The sequence below is a fragment of the Podarcis muralis genome, chromosome 1, assembly GCF_964188315.1.
Source record: "Podarcis muralis chromosome 1, rPodMur119.hap1.1, whole genome shotgun sequence".
Classification (NCBI taxonomy): Eukaryota; Metazoa; Chordata; class Lepidosauria; order Squamata; family Lacertidae; genus Podarcis; species Podarcis muralis.
Window position 1 is genome coordinate 81,078,506 of NC_135655.1, and position 12,790 is coordinate 81,091,295.

At 44.8% G+C, this 12,790-nt stretch overlaps 1 protein-coding gene across 1 annotated transcript; it reads right to left on the reverse strand.

Moving 5' to 3' along the window:
* Positions 1-408: 408 nt before the first annotated feature.
* On the reverse strand, positions 409-9,590 carry LOC114584127 (zona pellucida sperm-binding protein 3-like). The gene is given in 10 exon segments (XM_028705686.2): positions 409-477; positions 479-723; positions 1,440-1,649; positions 2,120-2,303; positions 2,765-2,876; positions 3,339-3,510; positions 5,446-5,549; positions 6,506-6,618; positions 7,787-7,965; positions 9,524-9,590. Coding segments are annotated over 10 exon segments (1,455 nt in total).
* Between the last annotated feature and the right edge of the window lie 3,200 nt (positions 9,591-12,790).

A 12,790-nucleotide genomic window follows, 5' to 3' on the forward strand; every position in this document is an offset into this window, starting at 1 on the left:
GTTTTCATAGCACAATTTTCCCCAATATACTTTTTTTGCATGTTATTTTCACTCATATATGCAGTATTATGCACAAATTACTTCACTGGAGAACCACATTGCAAAATTTGGACAAGAGTGAATTTCAAAGGATGGCGCTGCTTCAGAACTTGTATAATTTCAGGAAGTGTGAATTTGGTAGGTTCACCTTTAAATACAAACTGAATCACATTTCTCCCTCATTACTTTCCAATTTCGAAAAGGACCTAAGGTCTTTCACAGGCACCACTAGGCAAGCAATTTCTAGAGAGCAGAGGAATACATCCATGGGCCTGCCCTTCCATTTTTGTTTTTAACTCTCCACTTCAAATCCCTTGTGTACAGTTTTTAATAAAACACCACCACACTTTTGTGTTTTTGCACTGTCAATCATTTATTTGTTAAACAGATGAATCTTCGGAGAGAAGCCATTTGCCCACTAGCTGCTGGCTGCTCTCCTGTCAGGTCTCTTGGAGATAGCTCTGGATTTGCCAGTGGAAACAACAGCTACTGAGCCAGTTGCTGCAGGTGCCATGGCAACGGCACTAACTTCCACCAAAGCTGCACGGATGGTCTTCATGCGATATCCACGACGGGACCGTCTGCTGGAGCAGTAGCAGCCCATAATCGATAGAAATATAATGAAGGCACAGGTAGTTATTATGACCATGGTGGCAATGGAGAAGGGGAAATGGAGGAAGAACCCTATTGGCAGAAGGGAGGGAAAAGAGGAGTGTCAACAGAGGCAGTTCACAGAGATGTTATAAAGCTGGTTGTTCCTTACTTCATCCACATCACAGAACTCTTTGTACTTCAAATTTTAGAAAGGCGCTGTGCAATAAAATACAGAGCTTACTGGGTGTCAAGGCTTTCAGACCTACAGGCCTCCAGTCTCAAAGTAACTGGCTGTTGCTTTTCAGTGGCAAGGAAAGTATACTCTGCAGATGCCAAAAGGCACTTTTGCTGGGGGCAAATACAGGTTTTGGATCTGAGCCCAGGCTCAAATCAAGCCTTACAGAAAGGGGACGTCATCAACTGCATCGATAACAGGCCCTTCTCCACACAGCAGTTTATTGCAGAGTTGGTGCTGTTCACACCTAGTTGTCTTGCACCATGTCTACACAAAATAATGCCATCCTATATGGCCCAAGTGAAAGAACCTTGTTCAAATCTCATGGAATTCCTAGGTGACAAACTGAAGGGCCTGTCCCCCTGCTATAAAATGCAAGAGGGATATTTTTTTTATTCCATCTTATTTCACTCCTAAATATTATGGCCAAAAACATGCCAGGATTTTCTGCAGCTCAATTTGGTTGTTTGATGTTAACGTACATAATTAGTCTTGTCAGTTTAAGTCATTGCTGTGCTGAAAAATTTATCATTGTGTTTGGACCATTCTCTATTAATTCTGGAGCTCTTACCAGATCCTTCCTTCACTCTCTCCCTCACGATAATAGTCACCCTTTGGTTAGCAGGCAACTCAGCAGCCTGGGGAGCCTTGAGTGTGGCATAGCTGGTCACCATAGACATCAGCTCAGAAGTGCTGAAGTCATTCAGTGTGGAGGAGCTGTTTGTTGGCTTTCCTTTCAGTGCAAGGGGACCAAGCTTGAGGTTGGCTTCTCCAGACAATCCTGCAAGGAGGAAGCACAAATCAAAGGCTCACGAATCCAGACCTTCTCGCCCATTTGTTGTCACCCCACTGCCTTAACACAGTATTTTAAGCCGTCTCTGTACAGCTCTTGTATAGAAATGAACAGGGCAAGCTGTTTTAACTTCCCTCCCAATATAGGACATGGTTGGAGAAGTTGTTCCCAGCATTTATGGTGAAATGAGATAGTGAAGCCATACAAGTTACAAATAAGTGGCTGTTTCTGTTTGGGTGCCAAATGGAGCCAGTTAACCAGCGGAAGTCAACATGGTGTCCTTCAGATGTAGACTACAATTTCCATCCACCCCTGACCACTGACCATTGTGACTTGGGAATACTGGAAGTTGGAGTCCAACTGCATCTCTGCAGTAGGCAGTCATTCTTTTGAACCTTTTGATTAGCAGGTACATAAAGTCAATGATTACAAAATAGGTTTTAGGGAGAGGATTTCACCTTTCTTCTGCTGTTGCCTTCTCTTCCTCTTCTTGCTCTCACATCCACTAGGAGAACCACAACAGGAGCAATCTCCTCCTTCATAGGAACTCCATGATGCAGTAGTGAGGTCATAGGAGCATGCCTTGTTGCGAGGGTCCGCAGAGCCAACAGGCACTGCCTTCAAGTGACATATGAGGTAGATCTAGACAATCAAATTAGGTTGTACATTAGGTTGTGACTCTGTCCCTAGCATTTGTAGGCTAGGGAGGACCTTGCAAAACCAAAACTGACACACACAAGGGCAGGTTCATCAACCCAGTGGCAGAGTGCAAATGCCTGGCATGGAGACTCAAAGACTCTCACCAGCACTGCCAAAACTAGGATGTGCCATTCAAGCCCCTTGTGAGATAAATGGGGGGGGGGGGGACAACACAGCCCATGGGCCCTCACAGGATGGGAAAATTGGAAGGCTAACAGAAGGATGCCCTCATCACTCACGCAGACTCATTGACTTGAGGCAATGTCTCATCCATAAAGTTGACATTAGATTTTCCACATGCTTACTAACTCCACTGTCCCCCCAAACAGCAGTTGACCATAAAACTAGTGTAGTACTAGTCCCATATCGGAGGTTCAGTTCCCTCCCCCCCCTTCCCCCTCAACCTGGTGGTTGGAGGCCCCAATGAAGGTGAATGTGTCCAGCTGGAGGCGGCGGATTCCATCTTCCTGCATGGGGAGGAAACGGGAGTTGCTTTGCTGCCCATCTACAAGGCACCTGCAATACAGACAGAAGCAGGCATGAATGATCCAGTTTCCTCCATCCTATTACTGGCATGAGTGCAACACTCATGGCAGAGCTGGTCAATTTCTAAACAAGCTAAACATCTATCTTTCAAGAAAAAAGAAGCGAATGTACTCTTATTTCAACAGGCATGTAGTGTTTAATATCTCTTCCTTTCTTTTGCACAACAACAATTTGTAGCAAACTCTGGATCCAGCTAAACACAAGGGCGGCGGCAGCACATGGCTCTGCTGGTCAGCACTGAAGGGAGCTGCCCTCCAAAAACATCTGGAGGGTCCACAGCTTTGCCACCCCTAGCTTAGAAGAGCTTTGCCACCCCTAGCTCAAGTCCCATTTTCAGTTAACTTCAGTGTTGAATGTGGTCACAGCCATAGAACCGATTCCAGTTTTCTTTCCCCCTGTTGCCATTCCCCCATGCCACTCCCCATCTCATACCCATGGTTTGTGATGACTTCGTATTTCACAGAGGACTCAGCGTTTGGCCGGGCAACACACTCATCAATGTAGATCTTCAGAGGGACGTGGCTGCCCTTCCTTACTGATGCTTGGATGTTGATTAGATCCCCAAGATAGTAAGTGGGGTCAGACCTAGGTGCTGACCAGGTACCTGGAAGGAAGAACATAGAATCATTACATACACGTCAGTAAGAAGCAAGCCAAGAGCCACATAGCTACAAGCTCCCTTGCTAGAACGCAGCACTTCACCTGCCAGTATTACTTCCAGGGTATTTGGAAGGACTTGGGTAAGATGTCTTTAATGGGCCCCTTCTGTGTTAGCCATTTCCTCCTTGCTGCTGTCCCTCCTCCATTTTTAAACAAATTTCTATTGGTTTTTAAACAAATACAATAACCATTAAACACTTAGCAAGCAGCACATCTCATGGTGTTTGTTTTATCTGCTGTCTCTAGTCATACACTTACACATTCAACATTCAAACATACCGCATAATGTAACCTCTTCACTGACTGATCAGCTGAGGAGGGGCCTATGTGTCTGTGCATGTATATGCTCTGCAAGAGCATGAGGTGGCCATGCCCAACCCGGCAATTACCCCCCTAATGCAGTGGTTTTCAACCAATGTGCGGTGGCACCCTGGGTTGCCTTGAATGATGGCCAGGGGTGCCACAGGCAACGGTAGCTTCCATCCCTCTCTTTCCTCCCCTCCCTCCTCTGATGCCTTCTCGCGTCTCTGCTTCCCAAAGGCTTGCACAGCTGTTTATTGCACCAGCCCTGGCCACAAGCTCCCCAGGCAAATGGGGTCTATGGGGCTGGCCAGGGGGTAGTGGTTGCCAGGAGCTGAAGTGGCCTTGGAGTAAGCAAGCAAGTGGGCGAGGGAGTCCAGCCAGCCAGTCCACCATCCCTTGCTGTTGGGAATGGACAGACAAGTGGGAGGCGTGACAGGCAAGTAGGCAGACAGGCATTGCACTGGCCTTGTGCTTGCTGTGTAAGGCCTGCCTGTGAGCTGAGTGCAGGGTGCTGAAAGGGAGCCTTTCCACCATGCTGGCCTGGTGGCACCCACTGCTGCCTCCCAAGTTGAGAAAGATGGTGGCCTCACCTTCACCTTCAGCCAGTCTCCATTGGGCTGCTAAGGCTGGAGGCATCCTCTTCCCAGGCTCCTGTGGGGCGGCATGAGGAGGCACCTTTCTTTGGGGTGGGGGGTTGGCTCAGAGACCAGGGGCAGCAGCAGTGGCTGCCCAGAGGACTCCCAAGGAGAGTGGAGAGGAGAGGGTCTTTGAAAAAGAGTGAGAGGCTGCCAGCTCTGAAGGCAAGGGGTGACATTACTGGGCTCCTGAGCGCCACAGGGGTGCCACAGAAAGAAGGTAGTTGGTCAAGTGAGTCATGGACTCAAAAAGGTTAATAAAATATTAATAAATGATGATGGTTTATTTATACCCCGCCCATCTGGTTTCCCCAGCCATTCTGGGCGGCTTCCAACAAAATATTAAAATACAATAATTCATTGAATATTAAAAGCTTCCCTAAACAGGGCTGCCTTCAGATGTCTTCTAAAAGTCAGATAGTTGTTTATTTCTTTGACATCTGGTGGGAGGGCGTTCCACAGGTGCCATTACGGAGAAAGCCCTCTGCCTGGTTCCCTGTAACTTCGCTTCTCATAGTGAGGGAACTGCCAAAAGGCCCTTGGTGCTGCAGCTCAGTGTCCGGGTAGAACGATGGGGGTGGAGACGCACCTTCAGGTATACTGGGCCAAGGCCAAGGGAACTGGCCGAGGGTGAATGCAGCCTGTGAGCCAAGGAAGACCAGCCATTACTGTATAAAAGCTTACGCGCGCGCGCGCGCGCACACACACACACACACACACACACACACACAAAACCCTTGCAGAAGTGCAAATGGAACACGTGTCCACCAGAAGCAAACGGCCCTATAACAAAACACCTTCTGTTCCCCAAATAAACTATTGTCACCTCTCTCCAGCCAATGTTTAATCAAGTGGGCAACTCTGTTCCTAGGTTTAACTAATATTGCAGCTTACTGTAAATTGGAGAGAGGCATGCTAGCCAGCTGATTAAGAGCACTCACTGTCATAGACTTCAAGGGCAAACTCCAAGCGCTGATTTTCCATCACGGTGGATCTGAAAGGGATCCATGTGGGCTGTATTCCAAGTGAGGAGACATTCCATGACCTAGAAGAGAAACCAGGTTTCATCTACTTCCTTCTTATATAATTCAGAAGGCTTATTGCTCTTTCTGTAGAACAGATCTTACGCATCACATGCATCTTCCTTCTTTTTGCATGCTGTTATTATCCTTGTAGGCCCGCAAAGTACATGGTGTTTTAGCAACTGCAGACTAAATTGCCACACTTTGCTAAGGATCAAACCTCAGGGACAGACACCAAGGACATCTCAACATCTCCTTAACACAATCCATCCATTAAAACATTCTTCCTAGAATGAAAGATGCTACCTTGGCCAGATAGCCAATGGGAGAAGCTAGATCCACACATTTAAGTATTTGGAGACCAGATGCGATCAAAAGCATAAGAGGCATGTTGCCGGAGGCGTTGCAGACCCCTCAGACTTTGCATCTGTTTGGGGGCTGTTTGCGATTCATATGACAAAACAATTTCATGGTTGGCACATTCCTACTAAACATGATTTTATCTGGAGACATTTATGAGTCCTGGATATATTTTGTATACATATGAACCTTGTATCCCATGACTGAATATATGCTACACATTTATGCTACTCATTCTTTTTCTAGCTCTTTTATTTTTATTCTCCTCAGGGCTTTTTTTCAGCCACAACTCTCCGGAACTCAGTTCTGGCACCTCTCAGGTGGGCACCATTGCCATTCTAAGAGAACAAGTGAGGCGTTCGTGGTGAGTTCTAGGACCTCCTTTTCTAGAAAAACAGCACCGATTCTCCTTACCGTTATGACTGGGGGTTTTTTTATTTAAAAAATGTATTTTAGGTTGCTGCTTTGCTTATTGTCTTTTGCAAATCTGAAGAAGAAGAAGAAGAAGAAGAAGAAGAAGAAGAAGAAGAAGAAGGCGGCTCCACCTTCTTTTCTTACAACAATGGGATAGCCCAGCATCTCTCACTTGCAGAATATTCCTTCCAGAACCAAGACTTACCTTAGGTAGAAACAATCTATGGGTTGTGAGAATTGACTGGTCCGGATCACACCATTTGCAGCGGAAGGCATGTAGTAGAGAACATTTCTATAGCGGATACTGTCTGGGAGGAACTAGGAGCCAGATATAAGTTGTAAGTCTTTAGGATCTTTTACAAGACTGTGGACGAGATAGCATTTCAGGAAAACCCAATGTTATTGAGCCTATATAAACTCCCAGTCTTCTTACCACCCAGCTGCTCAAAGCAGAAATCAAAGCTATGCAGTACAGAGGCAAGTGCAAACCCCCCAAAGTCCACTGAAGCTGTCATTACACAGCATAATGCTAGAATGTTAAATTTATATTTGGGTGTTAAACTGCTATGACACAGTCAGGTTAGGTTTCTTGAAAGAGCATTTAAAGAAATTCTGCTCATCACCCTTTGGTCCCGCCCATCCCTTCTTTAAAGAAAAGAAAAACCCTATTATAGCAATACAGCACAGCACTCTCAGTCTTTTTTTGGGGGAAAGAACAAAACAAACAAAATAGCGTCATAAAATGGCACACCCCACAAAAGGTTACAATGAATGTATTCCATGATCCAGTGGCCCTGCCCTCTGATGTGGATGTAACATAGGAAAAAAAAATTATACACAATGCTCGCAATGGTGTATAATCAACTGCAAATCTACTTGTAGCTTATGGTGATAGAACCATGACTGGCTAGTGCCAAGAGGCATCCTTCTGGAAACAGCCTCAAATATAGTTTACCCCACACAGAGCTATAATTCCCAGCACCTTTAGAAAATTACATTTCCCAGGATTTGGCGGGGGGGGGGGGGAGCCATTCCTGTTTTAAATATATAGTGTGGATGTGACCTACAAAGTGTATTTTTGGATAGAAATTCCTATATAACCAGAGCCGTAGATAGGTGATCTTGCGCCCCTGGCAGAACTGTGCAGATTGCGCCCCCTAGCAACTGACAAGTTAGCTCTTCTTTCCGCCTCTCCTCCAACCCCCCCCCCCCAGTTCAATTCATTGTCTATTTAAAACCTTTTCTTATGAGGCAATAATCAATTTATAAATTTATATTTATAGACATATTTATAGATGTATTTTTAGGCAATTTTGCACACACACCCTTGCCTGCACCCCTGGCAGGGACTCACCTCACCACCCCCTAGCTACGGCTCTGTATATAACCCAGACAAGTCACAAAGGATCCTGGAATCCTAGATTTGGAAGGGATCTTCGAGACCCATCTAGTCCAGCTTCCTCAATTCTGTGTAGGCTTTTCTTACTTCTCTGATGGCTCCACATGCATGGAGAGGATATTCGAGCTGCAGCACATCCTGATAAACAGCAGTCACGGAACAGCCAGATCCCAGGGTCAGTTCATGAACGCCAACAGCCACGCCCGTCCCAAAGAGATCCACCGGCACTGTGATCAATACGTGCGAGCTGCCGCAAGACACAGACACTGCAGAAAGCACAGGGACGGGTCATCAAGTGAACACTGACACACATCATTTTACAATCATGAATGGAACCAATATGTTACTGTAAAGAATATGGCAGCTAGTAGGCCAAGCACCTTCCCAGCCCTGCATCTTGCTTCCCACAGTGGCTAACCAGACGCCTATTGAAATCCCTGAAATAGGATGCCAGAGAGAGTGGCAGGTGATGGGGGAAGCAGCAAACATCACCACCTTGGTTGGCCTAGTATGGCCATGCTATGACGCACTGGGGTTGTCGTACCATCCTCCCTTTCGTCCTAATTTTAAGAATTTGTAGTTAGGGAGCAGTTGGAGAGATACGTACACAGTTACAGATGCTTCTTTTGTTTGTTCTTTACTTTTAAAAAGTTCTCTTTTTCTAAAATAAAACAGACCTTTTGCCAAGTAAATGGGTTCAGCATCGGGTCAGCAGAAGCAAACCCCAATGTATTCCTGTGCTCTTGGTGGTGCTATCATTCATCAAGCAAGTTTCAGCTTAAAACATGAAACTGCACATGTTCAGAGAATTGCTTTAAAAAAACACCAAAAAAAAAACCTGAGGGGAACTTGGCCCATCAGGCTGAAAGAAGTTTCCCAGAAGGTCACAAAGTCAACTTTAAGGACTCAGACATTTGTTAATTACTTTTGACATTATATTTAATAACATCCTATGGTAACATTTTGACTCCCCCACCCCAGATGGACCTACAATTTGTGCGTGTTTTGGAGAATGGAAAGTTTATCCTATCAAGAGAAGCAGTGTGTGTGTGTGTGTGTGTGTGTGAAGAAGAAAAAAGGCACCGGTACTCACTATGAAGTTGTTACAATAAGTGCCACATCATTGATTTTCTCAGTGGTGGCTATCTAGTTTTTTATATATTGTAGGTGTTTGGATTATTAATGTATTTGGATGACTTTGTATGATTTTATTGTTTAAACTTATGCCAATAAAGGCTAAGAGTGGCTGGGGAAACCCAGCTAGGTGGGCGGGGCATTAATAATAAAATATTAATAACAATAACAAGTGCCACACTTTTAACATTTTGGGGGGAAAGGTGCTGGTACTACATACCCTTGAGTACCCCCAGAAAAGAAAACACTAAAGAGAAGTATGCTAGAAGCAGAGGATTATCACCTGCCACCTTGGATTGGGTGGGCCTCCAGCCACTAGGCAAAACTACCCATAGGAATGGTTTTCTTCACACCCTCCAAGCACTAGCCAATAATACCCGATTTAGCTTCTATCTACCTAGTGCACCACCTAAAATCTATCTTCAGCTTTATTGATATAAAGGCTACCACATATTTCTCTTGAGGCCTGCCTCGCAGCAATTCAATGGATTCTGCTTCTGGCTGGACTAGAGCCTAAGTAACTTCTGGCATTTAAGTTTTCAAAATAATTGTGGGGAATGGCTCCTTTTGTTGCTTTGTCCAAGTTGTCCAGTGTGCAACTGGAAACCTGGTGCGTTGCAGTCTAATTAATGGCCTTCCTCTTTGTATGCTTCCTCAGAGAGGAAGCCCCACAGAGGTCACAGCCCTTACCCAAGCCTGATTCAACAGAAAGCTGCTGCTGCCCCACCTTCCAGTGACCTTTGGGCTCTTTCTTCATGGCCAGTTTCCCCACTCCCACTTCTCATTTTGTGAAACATACCATAGTTTTCCGTGTATAAGATGCCCCCATGTATAAGACACCCCCTATTTTGGGGGACTCCAAATTAAGAAAACACCCCTCAGCACTACCTGTGTATAAGACGAGCCCCAATTTTAAACCTATTTTTTTTGTAAAAAACCCTAGTCTTATACATGGAAAAATACGGTAACTCATATGTTTGCTCATCACATCCTGGTTACTCCATCCAATAACATTCTGGTATTTCTATCATAAAGGGCTTTTCTCTTCCTCATTCCACATCTATCCCCCATTTTGGGTAACAGCCTGTCTGAAGAAGAGTTCTGGAAGATTCAAATGTTCCCCTTCCCCCATTTTAGTTAGCCCTAGCTAGTAAAGCTAGCCTGCTAGCATGAAACAACCTCCCCATGAATTCAATGCAAGTTAAAGAAAGTTGTCCAGCTATCTCCACTTAGATCAGTCAATCAATCCAGGCCAGTACCAGGCAGCTTCATAGTAAACATTTGCCACCAATCACTGCCCAGACTAGTTTTTTAATGACCTTATACCTTGGCCGGTTTCATAACAGGAGGAATTTCCTCTAAGAACCACACAAAGCATCTAACAGCAAAGACAAAGTCAACACCTATTAAAACCAACCCCATAAGAGTTAGCATACCATTACAAAAAAAAGTTTCAACCATTCCTAGTTAACCCTTCCACACAAGACAATTTCAACTTCCGCTTCTTCCCCCAGCATTTACCAGAGTTATTTTGGGCAGAAACAGCAGCAGCTAAAAGAAATAAAGCCCACAGCCGTAGGTGGTTCTCCATCCTTCACAGCTACCAGCCTGGTGGGAAAGAAAGTGTCCTCCTCTCCCATTGGCTCCATTTATAGTCCATGCATTGCTCAGGTGCCTCTGCATCCTCCAATGGAACCTGCTCATTCATGGTTCTCTTTCCCTTTCTAAACTGGGTAGCCATTTCCTAGCAATTCATTATGAAACAATTATAATAACCTCAGAGGCACTGTCCTATGTAAACCGCTTGTGAAAGTTCATCATTGATAGTTTGTATATGGAAGACTTGGTGAGTCCTTCATTCTCAGGCTCGAGGACCAAATGGGGGAGCATGTTGAATCATGGCATATACATATACAACCACTTGGTTGTTTACAGCAATGGAGAGGGGCAGATGCAATCCTAAATGTACTTATCTGGGAGTATGCTCCATTGAGTCCAATAGGACTAGGATGCATAGTTGGGATTGCAGTCCAAGTCTAACTGTGTTCAGTGGGGCTTACTCTCTAGTAAATGGTAATAATGGAAGCAGTGCAGCAGAAGCCTAAGCATGTCTACTTAAAAGTAAGGCCCACTGAGTTAATTAAGGCTTCCGCCCAGGTGTGTGAATGGGATTACAGTCTTAATCATGGGCAGCTGTTGAGAAGTCAAATGTGTGTAAGATTATTCTGCTGTTCCTTTTCAGTTTTTTCACCACTTTTGCTTCTTGCTCTTGAGTACTCAAGTCATAGAATATTGTGTAAATCAAGAGTTATAGTCAGGTTTAATTTGTATTTCTCTGCTGTCATTATCTTATATCCAGAAATTTCAGCTTACTTTAGTAGCATGAAATAATACTTCACCACTCCCTTTTACATCCTAAAATACTGTATTTTATTTACTTATTTCACTTATCAGTCACTTTTTAAAAACAAAAAGTAACTGAAAGCCACTTACAAAATAGTACAAAGATTAAAACATGTATGAAGCTAAAACTGAATAAAAACCTAAAAACATATTAAAACATGTGAAAGGCAGGTGTAACACATTCCATCCACTGACAGAGGCCACAAATACATTGTTGAACACTACTCCAATCTCTGAGCGGTGAGAGATTCCAGGGGTTCCAGGCAGTTACCCAGAGTTTGTGTTTCCTTTTGGAATGAGGCACAATGGACACTGTGGTGTCTTTATGATATATGGTTTATTTACACATATATAAGCCCTACACAAGACAGGAGTGTCTGGCGTGCTCTGGTCCATGGGGTAATGAAGAGTCAGACACTAAATGACTAAACAACAACAAAAGCCCTACACAAATCTTAAGTGCCTCAGGTGGTTGGATGGCATCTTGTATGCCTCCTTCTGGTAACTCCTGCAGCCAAGCTAGTGGCAAATGTATTGCTCTGCTTTCCTTTGGACCACATCAGCGAGGTCTTGTGGTCTGGGTGGCCCAGGACCTCCACATACACTGCCCAGGCTTGCACTTTAGGGAGGTCATTTCAGTGCTGCTAACACAGCAGTTTGACTTCACTCATGGAGGTGCACTTCATTGTCTCTAGAGAAAGATAGATGCCAACAACCATTTACACATATTTGCAAGCTATGTCTACAATGGAGGGGTTCACATCATTAACACCTGAAGAAGGTCCTGCTTCTCCCATAGCCACAGCCTTGTATTCCAGTAGAAATGTGACCAATAAGCCAGTACTCTAATCTTAAACGTTCACTTGGATTAAGCCATATTGGTTTCAATATACCTTCCTTCCAAGTAAGTATGTTTATGATTGTGACTTGTGGCTATGTGTGTGTGTGGGGGGGGGGGATGCCCTTCTATCCTGGAATAACTGACAGCCTGTGCCTACGCAAATATTCTCACCCTTGCTTGTTCAACGGAACTTAATCCTAAAATAACATGCTTAGTTATAAAGCATTTATTGCTGGGCTGGAGAGCTTGCTGCCCTTCAAATGTTCCTGAACTACAACTCCCATCATCCCCCATATAAGTTGGGGCTGATCGGAGCTGGAGTCCAACAACATCTGGATAATTAAATTCAGATTGTTGCCTATAATGATACAGTAATAATATGTTTTGGTCTACTGCGTTCATGCAGTTTTGTACTTATCCCATGTTCACATTTACTTCTGTTCAGCATTTGTTTATGAAGTGGTCATTCATCAGAAATTACTCCGTTCTTACAAATGTTTCTCTAACCATAAACCTGTAGGCCTTGCTCTTTATCTAGCTTCCCTTCCCTTCTGTACCTACCGGGAACAGGCAGAGGTGGAGCTAGCTGCTGCAGCACCCGGAGCGGCACACATGCTGTGCCCGTGGGGGCGGGGCTAGCATCTGGGGGGGGGGCTAGCTGCCCGTGGGGGCGGGCTAGTGTCCAGGGGGTGCGCCACCACCAGCAAGCGTTC